The 19495-nt window shown below is 46.6% G+C and overlaps 1 protein-coding gene across 2 annotated transcripts in view; it reads left to right on the forward strand.

Moving 5' to 3' along the window:
* Window positions 1-19495, forward strand: part of FAAH2 (fatty acid amide hydrolase 2) — a 121343-nt gene that overhangs the window by 8594 nt on the left and 93254 nt on the right. For both annotated transcript variants that reach the window (XM_069986101.1, XM_069986100.1), the window contains exons 2-3: window positions 15341-15560; window positions 15654-15863. In XM_069986101.1, coding sequence (XP_069842202.1) covers window positions 15341-15560; window positions 15654-15863 — 430 coding nt within the window. The remainder of the gene's footprint in view (window positions 1-15340; window positions 15561-15653; window positions 15864-19495) is intronic.

Consider the following 19495-nt stretch of genomic DNA (forward strand, 5'->3'; position numbering starts at 1 on the left):
CAGTCTACAAACAGCTGACCTTCATGTCACCTCTTCCTGCTCCCTCATCTCCCCCAGCCCCTCCCCCCTCCATAAGGATAGAATGGAGAGAGCAGAGCCCGTCTTCACTGGCTTCTCTGTAATGAAGACGTGTTTGCCTGATAATGCACAGATAAGAAGTCAGGGGGGGAGGCTGGGAAATTGCTTCTTGAGTACAGAAAGAGGCTTTTTTGGCTGATAAAACCTATTACAGAGTTTTTAAAAATTGCTTATACTACTGATTTCTGCAATAAAAAAAAATGACAGTTACGCTTTAACCCTTTAACAACGGGGCCACTTTTCGTTTTTGCGTTTTCGTTTTTTCCTCCTTGTGTTTAAAAGGCCATAGCACTTGCATTTTTCTACCTAGAAACCCACATGAGCCCTTATTTTTTGCGTCACCAATTGTACTTTGCAATGACAGGCTGAATTTTTGCATAAAGTACACTGCGAAACCAGAAAAAAATTCAAAGTGTGGTGAAATTGGAAAAAAAAATTCAGCATTTTGTTTATTTGGGGGGATTGTGTTTTTACGCCATTCGCCCTGGGGTAAAACTGACTTGTTATGCAACTTTTCTTTTATCTGATGGCCTGTAAAAAATTCTAGCCATTGTTAACAAATATACGTTCCTTAAAATCGCTCTATTCCCATGCGTATAGCGCTTTCATCCTTTGGTCTATGGGGCTGTGTGAGGTGTCATTTTTTGCACCATGATGAGTTCTTTCTCTCGGTACCTTGATTGCGCATATACGACTTTTTGATCGCTTTTAATTACATTTTTTCTGGATTTGATGCGACCAAAAATGCGCAATTTTGCACTTTCGGATATTTTGGCGCTGACGCCGTTTACCGTGCGAGATCGGGAATGTGATTAATAGTTTGTTTGATTACGCGCGCGGCGATAGCAAACATGTTTGTTTATTTACTTTTATTTAAAACCTGGGGAAAGGGGGGTGATTCAAACTTTTATTAGGGGAGGGGGCTTTTTACTAATAACACTTTTTTTTTTTTTTTTTTTTTTTTTTTACACATACTAGAAGCCCCCCTGGGGGACTTCTAGTATATACACTTTGATCTCTCATTGAGTTCTTTGCTGTATAGTAATACAGCAAAGATCAATGAGATCGGCACTCGTTTGCTTTCGGCTGCTGCAGCCGAAAAGAAACGAGTGCCGAGCCTGGGACGTCGCCATCTTGGAGCGGTCCACGGCCGGCAGCAGTAACGGAGATCGCTCCTTTGGGACAATGTCCCGGAGGAGCGATCTCCCCCACTAGACACCAGGGAAGTGCTGCATCCGGTAATCTGATGCAGCTGTCATGTTTGATCGGACCGTGCCCGCTAATACCCGCGGTCCTGGGCTACAAGCGGCACCCGGAACCGCGGCGGTTCAGAGCAGGGTCTCCGCGTGGCCCCGCTCTGAACACCTCTTACGGGCGCATGACATACGGGTACGTCATGCGTCTTTAAGAAGTTAGAGTCACTATCGTTAAAATTTTTTGTGCAGAAATCAATAGTTCAGGCGATTTTAAGAAACTTTGTAATTGGGTTTATTAGGCAAATCTGCTATTATCTGCATTTAAAAAGCCTTTTCCCAGGTCCCCCCTCCTCTCCTTTCTGTCATCAACTGCTCAGAATCAGGAAATCATCAGTCGGATCCATAGCGGGGGGGGGGGGGGAGTATTCAGAGTGCTTTTCAGAGGTCAGAGAGGTCAGTGGTGACTGTCAGAGGAGAGAGCATGGTGATGTGAATGTAAATTAAAGGGGTATTCCCCCCAAGAGCTAAAAAAATGAAATGCTCCCAAACCTAGCTGGCCTTACTCACCAAGTCCCCCTGAGTATTTTGAGACGTCTCCCATCTTTCTAGCTGCTGCCAATCTTAAGTTACAAGTTTTTCTAAAAGCCGATCTATATCCAAGTTAGAAAACTACATTTCCCATCATGCAATGCTTATGCCTGATGATGGTGAAGTCAGATGATGACAGAGTAGCAGAGCTGAGTTGGCGGTGACGGCGTAGCCGAGCTGAGTTGGCGGTGACGGCGTAGCCGAGCTGAGTTGGCGGTGACGGCGTAGCCGAGCTGAGTTGGCGGTGACGGCGTAGCCGAGCTGAGTTGGCGGTGACGGCGTAGCCGAGCTGAGTTGGCGGTGACGGCGTAGCCGAGCTGAGTTGGCGGTGACGGCGTAGCCGAGCTGAGTTGGCGGTGACGGCGTAGCCGAGCTGAGTTGGCGGTGACGGCGTAGCCGAGCTGAGTTGGCGGTGACGGCGTAGCCGAGCTGAGTTGGCGGTGACGGCGTAGCCGAGCTGAGTTGGCGGTGACGGCGGCGATTGTGGGGGGGGGGGTGGAGCTAGTCGCGGGAGATTGCGGGGGGGCAGAGCTAGCCGCGGGCGATTGCGGGGGGCGGAGGCGATTGCGGGGGGCGGAGCTAGCCGCGGGCGATTGTGGGGGGACGGAGCTATGCGTGGGCGATTGCGGGGGGGGGGGAGAGGCGATTGCGGGGGACGGAGCTAGCCGCGGGCGATTGCGGGGGGCGGAGCTAGGTGTGGGCGATTGCGGGGGCGGAGCTAGCCACAGGCGATTGCGGGGGCGGAGCTAGCCACAGGCGATTGCGGGGGGCGGAGCTAGCTGCGGGCGATTGTGGAGGGGGCGGAGCTAGCCGCGGGCGATCGCCGGGGGATGGGGGGGTGCTGAGCTGCGGGATGCCATGGGTGATGGGGGGGGGGGGGGCGGTTGGTTGTGGGCCAGGGGGCTGTGTGCTGCGGGTGAGTGCTGCCGGGAGGCTCTGGACACGGGGTGAGCTCTGGGCTGGGGGTGACCGGGTGGCTGCTGTTAGAGAGGGAGACAGTTACAGCTGCGCTGATCACTGTCTCCCTCTGTAACAGCAGCCACCGCATCAGTGTTCTCAGTCACTCAGGGACTGAGGACACTTGATGCCGACACAGAGGGTGGGGGCCAGGAGCAGGGAGCGTGTTGGTGTGGACTGAGGTCTGATGATTCTATGCAATCCGTGGGGGTAAATGCAGCTGGATAACAGCAAAACTGTGCAGAATCCTTAATAACTGTATATTGGAAAGATGGAAAGCTACGGGTAGGCAGCGTATTAATGCAAAAATAATTTGGGGGGGGGGGAATACCCCTTTAACCCCTTAGGGACTAAGCCTGTTTGGGCCTTAATGACCAGGCTCATTTTTCAAAATCTGACCTGTCTCACTTTATGCGCTTATAGCTCAGTGATGCTTTAACCCTTTGAGGACCAGGCCCAAAATGACCCAGTGGACCGCGCAAATTTTGATCTTAGTGTTTCCGTTTTTCCCTCCTCCCCTTCTAAGAGCTCTAGCACTTTCAGTTTTTTATCTACAGGCCATGTAAGGGCTTATTTGTTACAGGAATAGTTGTACTTTGTAATGGCGTCATTCATTTTACCATAACATGTATGATGGAATTCCAAATATATTATATATGAAGATATAAATTGGTGAAATCGCAAAAAAGAATGCAATATGGTAACGTTTGGGGGGTTCCTGTGTCTACGTAATGCACTATACTGTAACAGCGACGTGATACTATTATTCTATAGGTCAGCCCGAACACAACCATATGCAGGTTTACGCAGATTCTCTAATGTTATATATTTTTTTTAAATGAAATCCTTTTTTTTTGGCAATTAATTATAAATAAAATGGGACTATTGTGACGCTTATAACAGTTTTATTTTTTCACCTACGGGGCTGTATGGGGTGTCATTTTTTCCGCCATGATCTCTAGTTTTTATTAATACCATATTTGTGAAGATCGGACGTTTTGATCACTTTTTATTAATTTTTTTTTTATATATAATGTAACAAAAAATCGGTAATCCGCGCACTTTTTTCCCTCTTTTCGTGTACGCCGTTTACCGTTCGCAATGACACTTGTTATATTTTAATAGATCGGACAATTACGCACGCTACGGTATATTACATGTTTATTTATTTTTATATGTTTTATTTATATAATGGGAAAGGGGGGTGATTTCAACTTTTATTGGGGGAGGGGTTTTGGGGTAGTGTGTTAGTGTTTTTAACTTTTTTTTTTTTTACACATTTGAAGTCCCTTTGGGGACTTTTACATAGATTAGTTTGATTTCTACACTGATGAATGCTATGCCATAGGCATAGCATTGATCAGTGTTATCGGCGATCTGCTCATTGAGCCTGCCTGTGCAGGCTCAGTGCAGCAGATCGCCGATCGGACCGCACGGAGGCAAGTAAGAGACCTCCGGCAGTCCGTTTTACCGATCGGGACCCCCGCAGTCACACTGCGGGGGTCCCGATCGGTAAGTGACAGGGGACTCCCCCTGTCACTTACACTTAAACGCTGCGGTCTTTAAGGAGTTAATGACACGCGGCAGCACGATCGCTGCAGCGTGTCATTGCCGGTGAGGTCCCGGCTGCTGATTGCAGCCGGCCCCCACCTGCTGTGAAGCGCGCTCCGCTCCGGAGCACGCTTCATAGCGGGAGAAACACCCAGGGCGTACAGTTACGCCCTAGGTCGTCTGGGGACAGACTTCCATAGCGTAACTATACGCCCTGGGTCGTCTAGGGGTTAACGTATGCTAGCGATTCTGAGATTGTTTTTTCGTAACATATGGTACTTTATGTTAGTGGCAAAATTTGGTCACTGTCATGTGTGTTTTTTGTGAAAAACATCAAAATATAATGAAAAATTTTAAAATTATGCACTTTACGAACTTTGAAATTCTTTGCTTCTAAAAAAAAAAAGGCACATGACATAAATTGGTTAGTAAGTCACATTATGAATATGTCCTCTTTATTCTGGCTTCATTTCGTAAACATATTTCACTTTTTTAGGGTGTTACGGGGCTTAGAAATGTATCAGCAGATTATCAAATTTTTATGAAATTTCCAAAACTGATTTTTTTTTTTTTTAGGGACCAGTTCTTTTTTTAACCCCTTAAGGACGGAGCCCAAAATGGCCTTAAGGACCAGAGCAAATTTCAAGAATTTGACCTGTGTCACTTTATCCATTAATAATTTTGTGATGCTTTTACCTATCTGGCTGAATCTGAGATTATTTTCTCGTCACATGTTATACTTTATATTTATTGTAAAATTGAGTCGATACTTACAGCCTATCTTTATGAAAAACCCCAAAATAACGTAAAAAATTGAGAAAAATTGCATTTTTCTAACTTTGAAATTTTGTACTTGTAAGGAAAATGGTTATGCCACATAAATTATATATGAAATAGCATTAGCAATATGTCTACTTTATGTTGGCAGCATTTATTAAACTTTCGTTCAATTGTTTAAAACAATAGAAAGTTTCAAAGTTTAGCAGCATTTTTTAAAATTTTCCCAGGAATTTCAAAATCTGATTTTTCAAGGGACCAGTTCACGTTTGAAGTGTATTTGAGGGGGCTGTATATTATGAAGCCCCACAAAGCACCCCATTTCAGAAACTGCACCCCTGAAACTGTTCAAAATCAATTCCAGAAAGTTTTTTAACCCTTTAGGCGAGTCACAGAAATAAAAGCTAAGAGTGTGAGAAAATAGAAAATTTCAGTTTTCTTTATAGAAATTTTATTGTGATCCAATATCTCTCTCTCATAATAGAAAACCTATTTCCAGAGAAATGCAACCCAATTTTTATTGCCCTGTTTCTGCAGTTTATAGAAATCTATGATATGTGGCTCTATTGTGCTATTTGACGCAACCACAAGCCTCAGATGTAAAGGAGCGCCTAGTGAATTTTGAAGCCTCCTTACAATTGGCCAATTTTAAAAGTACCACTTCTGGTTGGCAGAGGCTCAGGGGTGCCAAAACCTAACAAACACCCCTAAAAGGACACCCTTTAGGAAACTACACCCCTTGAGGAATGTAACAAGGGGTATAGTGAGCACATGGACCCCACTGGTGACAGACACAATGTGCCGTGAAATTGAAAACATTTATTTTTTTACACAAAAACTTTGTCTAGCTTTAAATTTTTCAGGTTGACAAGGGGTTAAAAGAAAAAAAAACCCATAAAACTTGTACAGAAATTTCCCCTGAGTACAAAAATACCCCACATGGAAACATAATGTATCATGCGGGCACAGGACACACCTCCAAAAGGAAGGAGCACCATTTGGCTTTTGGAAGCTGAATTTGGCCAGAAAGCCTCCATGCTGCCAAAGCAGTCGAAACCCCCCACAAGTGACCCCATTATGGAAACTACACCTCTCAAGGGATTTAATAAGAAGTATATTGGGCATATGGACCCCACTAGTGACCGACACAAATGTGGAACAATGTGCTGTGAAAATGAAAAATTTAATTTTTTACACTAAAACGTTGGTGTAACTTTGAATTTTTCATGTTCACAAGGTGTTTAAAAGAAAAAATAAACCACTAATCATGTAGAGCAATTTCCCCCGATAACAGGAGTACCCCACATGTGGACACAAAGTGCAAAGCCGACGCATGGCAAGCCTCCAAAGGGAAGGAGTGCAATTTGGATTTTGGAAGCTTGATTTGGCCAGAATGGAGGACGAAGGCCATGTCGGGTTCGCAGAGCCCTCGTGCTGCCAAAACATTGGAAACCCCCCACAAGTGACCCCATTATGGAAACTACACCCCTCAAGGAATGTAACAAGGGGTATTGTGGGCATATGGACCCCACTGGTGACAGGCACAATGTGCTGTGAAAATGACAAATTAAACTTTTTACACTAAAATGTTGGTGTAACTTTGAATTTTTCATGTTCACAAGGGGTTAAAAGAAAAAATGAACGCCTAATCATGTAGAGCAATTCCCCCCGATTACAGGGGTACCCCACATGTGGACACAAAGTGCAAAGCCAGCGCACGGAAAGCCTCCAAAGGGAAGGAGTGCAATTTGGATTTTGGAAGCTGGATTTGGCCAGAATGGAGGACGAAGGGTTCGCAGAGCCCCCGTGCTGGCAAAACATTGGACCCCCCCCCCGACAAGTGACCCCACCAAACTCAGGAATCTACAGCTCGTACGGGGTGGGGTCACTTGAGGGGGCTTGTGGGGCTTCCTGGGGCGGCGCATTGGGGGCTTATCATCACTAAATAGTGATGACGATGAGGAAGAAGAGGGAGGAAGAGGGAACGAGTGATCTTCCTCTTCTCCCTCACTGGTTGTCTCAGTATCGGAGGCAATCCAGGCGAATGCCTCTTCAGCCGAGAACAACCTGTGGGCCATTTTATTGTTTTTTTTCCTTTAGGGTGCCTTCACACACACACCGGATCCACACACTGCGGATCCAGCGTCAGTGCATCCCTATGATTGACATCCCACTGCGTATATGTAAGTTAATATGTAATGAGCGTCTGCTCATCCCGCGCAGCCAATCAGTGTGCTGCCCCGCCGCAGCCACTGATTGACTGAGCGGGTCGTCCTGCCAAGAACCCCTGAAGCAAGCCGGAGTGGGGAGGAGGTGATGTATGCTTCCGGCCAGCGGGGGGGTTAACTTACATACACGCAGCAGGATGTAATTCCCACTGCATATATGTAATCTCATAGGGATGCACTGACACTGGATCCGCTGCGGATTTCACTGCAAATCCGCTGCGGATCGTGTGTGTGTGTGTGTGAAGGCACTATTAGAGGGGTGTGTAAATGTTATGCTTTTACACATGTTAGTGTTAGTGTTTTTTGTACTATTTTTACATTTTATTTGTGTGTGTTTTTGACTTTTTTTTTCAGTTGGGGGGAACGCCAAAAATAAAGGGGAGGGGAGACGGTGGCAGGAAAGAGGAAAGGGTGGCAGGACGGAGGGGAGAGGGTAAGAGGAGAGGGGAGAGGGTCAGTGGATATAGGAGAGGGTTGCAGGACAGAGGGTGGCAAGGGATGGGACAGGGTGGCAGGAAAGAAAAGAGTGGAGGAGGAGAGAGGGTAAGAGGACCGAGGGTGGCAGCAAGGAGAGGGTGTGTGGGTGTCCAGGAGAGGGTGATTGTCCAGGAGAGGGTGGGTGTCCAGGAGAGGGTGGGTGGGTGTCCAGGTGAGGGTGAGAGGGAGGGTGGGTGTCCAGGGGAGGGATGGAGGGCAGGTGTCCGGGGGGGGGAGGGCAGGGAGGGCAGGGAGGGCGAGTGTCTGGGGGGGGGGAGGGAGGGAGGGAGTGCGAGTGTCCGGAAGGGGGAGGGAGGGCGAGTGTCCAGGAGGGGGGGGAGGAGGGCGAGTGTCAAGGGGGGAGGGAGTTTGTCCAGGGGTGTGTGTGTCTGTCCAGGGGAGGGTGGTAGGAAGGAGAGGGTGGCAGAGGGGGGGTGGTAGGCAGAGGGAGGGTGGTGGGAAGCAGAAGGTGGCAGAGGGGGGGGGGGGGTGGTAGGCAGAGGGAGGGTGGTGGGAAGCAGAGGGTGGCAGGGGGGGTGGTAGGCAGAGGGAGGGTGGCAGAGGGGGGGGTGGTAGGCAGAGGGAGGGTGGTAGGAAGGAGAGGGTGGCAGAGAGGGATGGTAGGCAGAGGGAGGGTGGTGGGAAGCAGAGGGTGGCAGAGGGGGGGTGGTGGGAAGCAGAGGGAGGGTGGTGGGAAGCAGAGGGTGGCAGAGGGGGGGTGGTAGGCAGAGGGAGGGTGGCAGAGGGAGGGTGGCAGAGGGGGGGTAGGCAGAGGGAGGGTGGTGGGAAGCAGAGGGTGGCAGAGGGGGGGTGTTAGACAGAGGGAGGGTGGTGGGAAGCAGAGGGTGGCAGAGGGGGGGTGGTAGGCAGAGGGAGGGTGGCAGAGGGGGGGTGGTAGGCAGAGGGAGGGTGGTGGGAAGCAGAGGGTGGCAGGGGGGGTGGTAGGCAGAGGGAGGGTGGCAGGGGGGGGTGGTAGGCAGAGGGAGGGTGGTGGGAAGCAGAGTGTGGCAGGGAGAGGGGGAAGAAGAGGGTGGCAGCACTGGGGACACACAGACCAGGGGCTAAGCAGAAGGGTGCGGCGGAAGGGGGAGCAGGGGGCATCGGTGGCTAGCAGGGGGGAGCAGGGGGCATCGGTGGCTAGCAGGGGGGAGCAGGGGGCATCGGTGGCTAGCAGGGGGCAGCGGCGTGCAGGAGATAGCGGCAGCCGCATAGAAGGAGTCAGCGGCTGCCGCGTGACAATGAGGAGGCGGAGGGAGGCGGCGGCAGGAGGAGGCAGGAGCGGCGCGAGGACCGGAGGACGCAGTGGTGCCGGTAAGAAGGGGACACATGGGGGAGGCAGCGAGAAACACTCCTTCTCTGCTCGCCGAGCAGAGAAGGAGAATCGTGCATGACCGGCCGGCTGGTGCCTATTGGCCAATCACGGGCGATCGGGGGCCGGGTGCTACGGCCACATGACGCCCGGGCATCCACTGTGATTGGTGCTGTCTCATACAGCACCAATCACCGCTCAATTCTGGTATACAGACGTGTATACCAGAATATTGCTGTGATTGGCTGCTCAGAATTGAACGGCCAATCACAGCGATTGCTGTCACGGGGGGGCATGATGATGCCCCCTGCGTGACACAGGAAGATGCCTGCTGTAATAAACAGCAGGCAGCTTCCCGCGATCGCGAGCGGGCGGTCCGCAGCGGCCCCTTAAAGGACCGGCGTACGCGTACGTCATGGGTCCTTAAGTGACAGTGATCCATGACGTACGCGTACGTCATGGGTCCTTAAGAGGTTAAGTTGATTTAGGAGGCTTGTATACTGAAAACCCCTATAAGTGACCCCATTTTGGAAACTAGACACCTTAAAGAATTAATCTAGGGGTATAATGAGCATTTTAACCCTACAGGGGCTGGAGGAAAGTATTCACAATTAGGCCGGAAAAAAATGGAAAATAGAAATTTTCCAATAATATATTTGTTAAGATTAAAGTATTTCATTTTCATAATAAACATGAGAGAAAATGCACCCCAAATTTTGTAACGCAGGTTCTCCTGAGTACAATGGTACCCCATATATGGGCGTAAACCACTGTATGGGCACACAGCGGGGCTCAGAAGGGAAGGAGCGCCTATTAGCATTTCCAGTTCAGTTTTTGCTGAAGAAGTTTCTGAGTGCCAGGTGCGTTTGCAGAGCCCCTGTAGTGTCAGCTGAATAGAACCCCCCCAAAAGTCACCCCATTTTGGAAAGTAGACCCCTCAAAGAATACATCTTGGGGTGTGGTGACCATTTTGACCCCACAGGTATTAGAGGAAAGTATTCAAAAGAAGACAGTAAAAATGAAAAAATTGAATTTTTTCAATAATATGTTAGTTTAGTTTGAAATTTCTCAATTTCACGAGAAACAGGGGAGAAAACTCACCCTAATATATGTAACGCAGGTTCTCCTGGGTAGAACGATACCCCATATGTGGGCATAAACCACTGTTTGGGCACACAGCGGGGCTCAGAAGGGAAGGAGCGCCAATTAGCATTTCCAGTTCACATTTTTCTGAAGAAGTTTCTGAGCGCTAGGTGCGTTTGCAGAGCCCCTGTAATGTCTACAGAGTAGAACCCCCCCCCCAAAAGTCACCCCATTTTGGAAAGTACACCCCTCAAGGAATTCATCTTGGGGTGTGGTGAGCATTTTGACCCCACAGGTATTGGAGGAAAGAATTCAAAACTAGACCGTAAAAATGAAAAAAATTTAATTTTTCCAATAACATGTTTGTTTAGTTTGAAATTTCTCAATTTCACTAGGAACAGGGGAGAAAATGCACCCCAAAATTTGTCAAATATAGTTTAATAAATGCCGCCAACATAAAGTAAACATGTTGCTAATGCTATTTAATATATAATTTATGTGGTATAACCATTTTCTGTATAAGCAGAAAAGTATTAAAGTTGTAAAAATACATTTTTTCACAATTTTTCACTTTATTTGGGTTTTTTCATAAAGATTCGTTATAAGTATCGACTCCAATTTACAAGAAATGTGAAGTACTATATGTCAAGAGAAAACAGTCTCAGATTCAGCCGGATAGATAAAAGCATGCCGAAGTTATTAATGAATAAAGTGACACAGGTCAAATTCATAAAATTTGCTCCGGTCGTTAAGATCATTTCAGGCCCGGTCCTTAAGAGGTTAAAGGGAATCTGTCAGCTCCTGGGCCCTACCTGAGTTGCTGACACTGTGCTGTAGCTGACAGTCCCCCAGTGAGCATGGTGCCTTTTTGGTAATTTGTATCACAGCAGATTTGATCTAAATAACTGAACAGAACATGAAATCTGCACCATTAAATCTGCTGCGGATCTGCTGCAGATCCTGTATGTGTGAACGCACCCTTAGGCTGGGTTCACACTATGTATATTTGAGGCTGTATTTGTGAGGCTGTATAGCAACCAAAACCAGGAGTGGATTGAAAACACAGAAAGGCTATGTTCACATAATGTTGTAATTGAGTGGATGGCCGTCATTTAATGGCAAATTTTTGCTGTTATTTTAAAACAACGGCTGTTATATTGAAATAATGGCAGTTATTTACCGTTATATGACGGCCATCCACTCAATTTCAACATTGTGTGAACAGAGCCTTTCTGTGTTTTCAATCCACTCCTGGTTTTGGTTGCTATGAGGACCTGACTTGAGGACCAAATACTGCCTGAAGTATACAGTGTGTGAACCCAGCCTTAAAGGGTTATCCAGCGCTACAAAAACATGGCCACTTTTCTTCCTCTCTTGTCTCTAGTTCAGGTGTGGTTTGCAATTAAGCTCCATTTACTTCAATGCAACTGAGTTTGAAACAACACCCAATCTATAGACAAGAGAGGAGGAAAAGTGGCCATGTTTTTGTAGTGCTGGATAACCCCTTTAATGAAACAAGAAAAAGCAGTGCTAGTATAAGAAAAACACCAAGTGCACTTAATACACAACCAGCAAGTATTGCAAGAAATTAGCAAGCAGGTGCACTCAGTGCACAAAAAGCTTAGTAAAACTAGTAACTTTAAGGGTAGGTTCACACTTACCGGATCCACAGCGAATTTCACACTGCAAGTTTGCATCAAAATCCGCTGTGGATCCTGTAGTGTGAAGCCCCTTTAACCACCGTCCGCCAGCAGCCCCGGCCCCAAGCATACATTACCTGCTTGGCATCGCAGCTGTGTGAAGCAGCACCAGTTGTCTGATCAGGAGTGAGTGAAGTCGGGAGCTTCACACAGCTGTGGCGCCGAGCAGGTAATGCATGCTCGGGGCCGGGGCTGTAGGCGGCCAGTGGGGGGTTTAAGGGGCCGGGTACCATACAGGCAGTGGATCCGCTGCGTGTATGGGACCCATTCAGCTTGACACTACAGGATCCACAACGGATTTCGTTGCAAACTCGCAGCTTGAAATCCGCTGCAGATCCGGTACGTGTGAAGCTACCCTAAGGGGTAGCTTCACACGTACCGGATCCACAGCGGATTTCATGATGTGAGTTTGCAGCAAAATCTACGGGGTCACATACCTGCAGCAGAATTTTCATTCCGCTACGGATAAGTGACCCGGCCCCTTTAAACCCCCACATCCCGTCGCCTGCAGCATACATTACCTGCTTACCGCTGCGGCTGTGTGAGGCTCCCAGCTCCCCTCGCTCCTCATCAACCAGTCAGTGCTGCCAGTAAGGGGAGCTTCAAACGTACCGGACCCGCAGCGGATTTCACAATGCGATTTTGCAGCGAAATCTGCTGCGGATCCTAGTATAGTGAAGGTCTATAGGGTCACATACCTGCAGCGGAATTTTCATTCTGCTACAGATATGTGACCCGGCCCCTTAAACCCCCCGCATCCCGCAGCCCTGGCCCGCAGCATACATTACCTGCACGCCGCCGCGGCTGTGTAAGGCTCCTAGCTCCCCTCACTCCCCATCAGCCAATCCCAGTTTGGCTGCTGGGGACCGCTGGGAGCCTCACACAGCCGCGGCGCAGAGCAGGTAATGTATGCTGCGGGCCGGGTGGCGGGATGCGGGGGATAACGAGGCCGGGTATGTGACCCCACAGACCTTCACTATACCAGGATCTGCAGCGGATTTCGCTGCAAACTTGCAGTGTGAAGTCCGCTGCAAATCCGTTACGTGTGAAGCTACCCTAAGGCTATGTTGACACTATGTAAAAGTATGGCCGTACTTTGTACAGAGTGGAAAACTGCCTCTTCTTCATTGGGATCCCAGCCGGAGCGTATACACATCACATACTCTCCAGCCGGGATCCCATGCGGACCCGCAAATAACTGACATGTCAGTTTTCTGCGGCCGCAATTCAGTGAATTGCGGCCGTAGAAACCCATGTCAGTTCACACAATGAAGCGAGTGGCTCCGGCCACCTGCTTCATTGTGTCCTACGGGGAGTTCTGATGCGGGCGCGCGCTTATGCGCCCGCATCAGAACACCATGGCCATAAAGATCATCCGGCCAGTACTTCAGTACTGGCCGGGATGATCTGTGCAGAGACTGGCCGCTCCGTGATCCCTTTTTTTGGATAGACACAAAAATGTAGCTGACACTACTTTTGTGTCCGTTAAAAAATACGGATCATAGCAAGTGCAATAGCTTAGTATCGCTTTACTAGCATAGATACAGCACACAGCACTTTAGCTATCTGTCTTTTTCTGAAAGTTCAGAAAGTGCAATAGTGTACTCTTTGCCCACTTGTATAGGTACTATTTATAGCTTTTTATTCTTTGTTTGCACATTTGTTCTGCATGAGTCACTTTTATGATCACCACTGTGATCTATTACTAGTAGGTACTCTCATCGCATTGCATAATCTATTATATACATACATTTACCCTTTGTTGTTTCCAATATATCCCCTGATGACATTTGGCAAAACCAATAGAAACGGGCCCGTCGGGATGTGGATATAGGGTGTATTTAGGGATTGTATCCCAAAGGGGTAGTTCGGGGGGGGGGCCCTTGTTAGGGCGAGTGCCCCGACAGACCCTGTGCGAGCAGGGGTAGAAAAACATACACACACGCAACTAGGGGCATTTAGGGTGAGTTATCCTAACTGCCCGACAAGGTTGTGTACCCCTGCATCATATCGTATTGGACTCCAGGAAGAGAAACACTGAGATTGACCGTGGAGTGGGTGAGAATGTATCATTTTTTTTCTCCTTTTCACTAGAGAGATTCATTTTAGTGGGAATTGAGCCCAAAGAGTACCATGATATTGGCGCGTGGCTAAATTGATTATTTTTAACAAGGACCACGGCTGTGGTATTAAATGTTTGTGAGGTGTTATCTATTTTATAAGATTGTTATTAAAAGGTATGTTTTTTATTGGTGTTTTCCCCATTTAGCTTTCCTTTTTGCTATTTTGGTTTTTGGTATATGTTCACACTACGTATGTTTAGTAATAATCAGTCATTACTATGGAACTTATGTAGTGCTGCCTTCTAGGGAATCCCGTCCGGAGTGTATACACATGGTATACACTCCGTCCGGGATCCCTAGCAGCGTCGCAGGAAACTGACATGTCAATTTTCTGCGGCCACTATTCATTGAATAGTGTCCACATTGTGTGCAGCGGGGAATTCGGGTGCGGGCGCGCACAGATGCGCCTGCATCCAAATTTAGCAGCAGTAAAAATCATCCCATCATGTCCTTAAGCAAAAAAAAGTAAAGTAATACCCCTTTAATGGCATAAATGTATGCCATTTGTCATTAAGGCACACACTTCCATGGCATTAAATTTATGTCTATTGTTAAGGGGTTGAAGGATACTGATGACTTTTCTCTCGAGCAACTCTGCATAATTCATTCCAAGACATCAAGACAGCACAACAGAACAGCGATATACATCAAGGAGCGATATGCAACAGGAGCAAGCAGCAAAGACAAATAGTTTGTAAGGCTTTTTGATAACGTTTAACATTGAGGCAAGTTTTTATACTTTTTTTGTGTAATAGCTAATAAACAAACATCATATTTCTACCATACATTTTCTAATTATCCCTAACTACAATCTTTTCTTTACATATTTCTCTCTTCGATATGTCCAGTTGTTTGTAATAGGTGTCACAAATATACATTAAGTCATAAAACTTATCATGCGAGGCCAGTGACCCTTATGGAACAATACACATTTAATAACGTTTACATCATGTTTTTTTTAGAAAGTTTACTTCTCTAGCTAAGATGACTGAAAGAGACAACATGGCTGCCAAAGCGAAAATACGGTCTCTAACAGGGTAACTAGATGGCTGTAATTACCTGTCCTATACCCTGATGCCGTCATTAGTCCTTGATTATTCCTGAGAGACTATAGGGAACCAGAGGCTTTTTGAATTACAGACAAAAGTAGTTGGTCAAGCAGCAGAAATTCATTTGCTCAGTCATTTTTTTAAGAGACGGTTTTTTAAAGTACATGTTCAGTGGTAAGAGTTTGTATTCTATAGTTTGTCATGTAGATTCTTTTCCTTTTTAGGTCAAGTGTAGTGTCGTTGTGCAGTCTTTTATATCCAGGATCCGAGAAGTGAATCCCACAATTAATGCTTTAGTATATGATCGCTTTGATGAAGCCCTAAATGAGGCCAAGGCAGTTGATGACTTGGTGTCTTCTAGGGCACACGATGAAGCAACCCTTAAAGAAAATTATCCTCTTTTGGGTGTTCCATTATCTGTTAAAGAAGCATTTGCCCTGCAAGGTAAGATTGCTTTTTACCTGTAATATTTAGTGATTTTTTTTCCTCAATGTTTTTGATATTTGACTTAAAATATTTTGTGTATATTGGTCCCAGGCATGCCACAGAGCTCTGGACTTCTATCTCGACAGTCATTACGCTCAGAACATGATGCAGTTGTAGTTTCAAGGTTGAAGAGAGCGGGAGCAGTACCTGTTGGAGTTACCAACTGCAGTGAACTGTGCATGTGGTATGAATCTAGTAATAACATATATGGCCGATCAAGGAACCCATATAACCCCCAGCATATAGTAGGTGGTAGTTCTGGTAAGTTGTAAATGTACACTTATAATCAAAAATGTAATATTAACCCCTTAAGGACAGAGCCTGAAATGGCCTTAATGACAGAGACAAATTTTATGAATATGACCAGTGTCACTTTATTCATTAATAACTTCGGGATGCTTTTACCTATCCGGCTGATTCTGAGATTGTTTGTTTTCTCGTGACATATTGTACTTTACATTTCTGGTAAATTGGAGTCGATACTCATAACAAATCTTTATGAAAAAAACCCAAATAATGTGAAAAAATGCATTTTTCCAACTGGTTTTACCACATAAATTATATATTAAATAGCATTAGCAACATGTCTACTTTATGTTGGCGGCATTTATTAAACTATCTTTCATTTTTTTTTAGACGATAGGAAGCTTAAAACATTAGCAGCAAATTTCCAAATTTTCAGTAAAATTTCAAAATCAGATATTTTTAGGGACCTGTTCAGGTTTAAAGTGTATTTGAGGGGCCTGTATGTTAGAAAGCCCCACAAAGCACCCCATTTCAGAAACTGCACCCCCCAAACTCTGCAAAAGCATATCCAGAAAGTGTTTTAACCCTTTAGGGGAGTCACAGAAATAAAAGCTAAGTTTGTAAGGAATTTGAAAATTTTCATTTTCTGTGCAGAGATTTTATTGTAATCCAATATTTTTCATAATTATAAACCTATTACCAGAGAAATGCACCCCAATAATTATTGTCCCGTTTCTGCAGTTTATAGAAATACCCCATATGTGACCCTATTGCGCTATTTGACGCAACCACAAGCCTCAGATATAAAGGAGCGCCTAGTGAATTTCAACGCCTCCGTTATATTTGGTCATTTTTGACTGTACCACTTCAGGTTGGCAGAGGCTCTGGGGTGCCAAAACCTAAAAAACACCCCTAAAGGGACACCATTTAGAAAACTACACCCCTCAAGGAATGTAACAAGGGGTGCGGTGAGCATCTGGACCCCACAGGTGCTTCACAGATTTTCCGAACAATATGGCGTGAAAAAAGAAAAATTTATTTTTTACACTAAAACGTTGTTCTAGCCTTCAATTTTTCATTTTCTTAAAGGGATAAGAGGCAAAAAAAGACAAAAAATGTGTAGCGCAGTTTCTCCCGAGTACGGAAATACCCCACATGTGGCGATAAAGTGCCAAGGGGGCGCAGGACGAGCCTCCAAAGGGAAGGAGCGCCAATTGGCTTTTGGAAGCTGAATTTCACTGAAAAGGATTTCAAGGGCCATGTCGCATTTACAGAGCCCTCGTGCTGCCAAAACACTGGAAACCCCCCACAAGTGACTCCATTCTGGAAACTACACCCCTCAAGGAATCTAACAAGGGGTTCAGTGAGCATATGGACCCCACTGGTGACGGGCACAAATGTGGAACAATGTGACGTGAAAGGGAAAAATTTCATTTTTTCACTTTCATGGCACAAATGTGCCCGTCATCAAGGGGTCCATATCCTCACTGCACCCCTTGTTAGATTCCTTGAGGGGTGCAGTTTCCAGAATGGGGTCACTTGTGGGGGGTTTCCAGTGTTTTGGCAGCACGAGGGCTCTGTAAATGCGACATGGCGTTCATCATCCATTCTAGCCAAATCCAACCTCCAAAATCCAAATGGCGCTCCTTCCCTTCGGAGGCTTGCCCTGCGCCCACATGGCGCTTTATGTCCACATGTGGGGTATTTACGGACTCGGGGGAAATTGCTCTACACATTTTGTTTTTTTTCCCTCTTTTAACCCCTTGTGAAAATGATAAATTCAAGGCTAAACCAACATTATAGTGTAAAAAATGTAATATTTCATTTTCACGCCACATTGTTCCACATTTGTGTCCGTCACCAGTGGGGTCCATATGCTCACTACACCCCTTGTTACATTCCTTGAGGGGTGCAGTTTCCATAATGGGGTCACTTGTGGGGGGTTTCAACTGTCTTGGCAACACAGGGGCCTTTTGAATGCAACATGGCCCCTCGAAATCCATTCCATCCAAATCCAGCCTTCAAAAACCAAATGGCGCTCCTTCCCTTCGGAGGCTTACCCTGCACCCGCATGGCGCTTTATGTCCACATGTGGGGTATTTCCGTACTCAGGGGAAATTGCTCTACATATTAAATGTTTTTTTTTATCTTTTAACCCCTTGAGAAAATGAAAAAATCATGACAAGATTAATGATTTAGAGTAAAAATTTTACAAAAATTACACTAAATGTTGGTCTAGCCTTGATTTTTTTCCATTTCCACAAGGGGTTAAAAAAGAAAATGAACACAAAACGTGTAGGGTAGTGTCCCCTGAGTACGAAAATACCCCACATGTGGGCATAATGTGCCATATGTGCACAGGGCAAGTCACCAAAGGGACAGAGCGCCATTTAGAGGCTGGAATGGAGGATGGAGGCCATGTCGCAATTACAAAGCTCCTGTGCTGCCAGGACAGTAGAAACCCCCGACAAGTGACCCCATTCTGGAAACTACACCCCATAAGGAATCTAACAAGGAGTGCAGTGAGCATATGGACCCCACTGGTGACGGGCACTTAAGTAGAACATGTGCCGAGAAAATAAAAAATACAATTTTTTTCATTTTCACGTCCCAAATGTGGCCGTCACCAGGGGGCCATATCCCCGCTGCCCCCCTTGTTAGATTCCTTATCGGGTGTAGTTTCCAGAATGGGGTCACTTGTGGGGGGTTTCTACTGTCCTGGCCGCACAGAGGCTTTATAATTGCATCATGGCATCCTCTAATGGGAATGGTGGCCATACCTACTCAGCTGGGGAAAAGCTGAGTAGGTCCCTTCCTACATACACTCTAAGGGTACGTGCACACTGCGGAATGGCGAAGGATAACCCTTTGTGCATTCCACAGCTGGCACCCACCGGCGGACTGATGCAGGCGCACGTCTCCACACGTGTCATATTCTATGCACGGGCGGATTCCGCTCTCCGTCCAACGTGTTCATTCTTTGGATAGACGACGGATTCCGCCCGTGCATAGAATGGAGTCTATGACACGGGCGGAGACATGCGCCTCCATCAGTCCGCCGGCGGGTGCCAGCTGCGGAATGCACAAAAGGTTATCCTTCGCCATTCCGCAGTTTGCACGTACCCTAAATCTGTAAGTGTACCCTGAGGTTCTCTCACAGAGTTTGTAGAATTTCACTCCATACCTTCATCTCTTATTGGGACGGTACTGGCGGAAAAGACGTGTCTGGGGGGCAGCGTACGCTACGCTACCCCCAGACACGTCACTGGATGATGAGGATGAATGGAGGAAAGAAGGATCCCTGCATTCATCCTCACTGGCTGTTTCGGTGTCGGAGGCAATAATAACGTATCCCTCTGACGCCGAAAACACCCTGGGGGTCATCTTTATACGGGGACTAGTATATGGGGTATGTAGTGGTGTAGTGTCAAACTTTATTCAATGTAGTGTGGTGTAATGTAGTGTTTTTTACGTGTTTTTTTACAGTAGGTATAAAAAAAAAACCTACGCCAACAAAGGAGTTGCTGATAAATGCCGCACTTATGTGCGGCACTTATTAGCAGACTGTGGCAGTAGAATATAGAAAAAAAACACCCTACGCCAAAAAGGAGGTGTTGCTTATTAGCAGCGCACTTTCGTGCGATGCT

Source organism: Dendropsophus ebraccatus, chromosome 10, assembly GCF_027789765.1.
Source record: "Dendropsophus ebraccatus isolate aDenEbr1 chromosome 10, aDenEbr1.pat, whole genome shotgun sequence".
Lineage (NCBI taxonomy): Eukaryota > Metazoa > Chordata > Amphibia > Anura > Hylidae > Dendropsophus > Dendropsophus ebraccatus.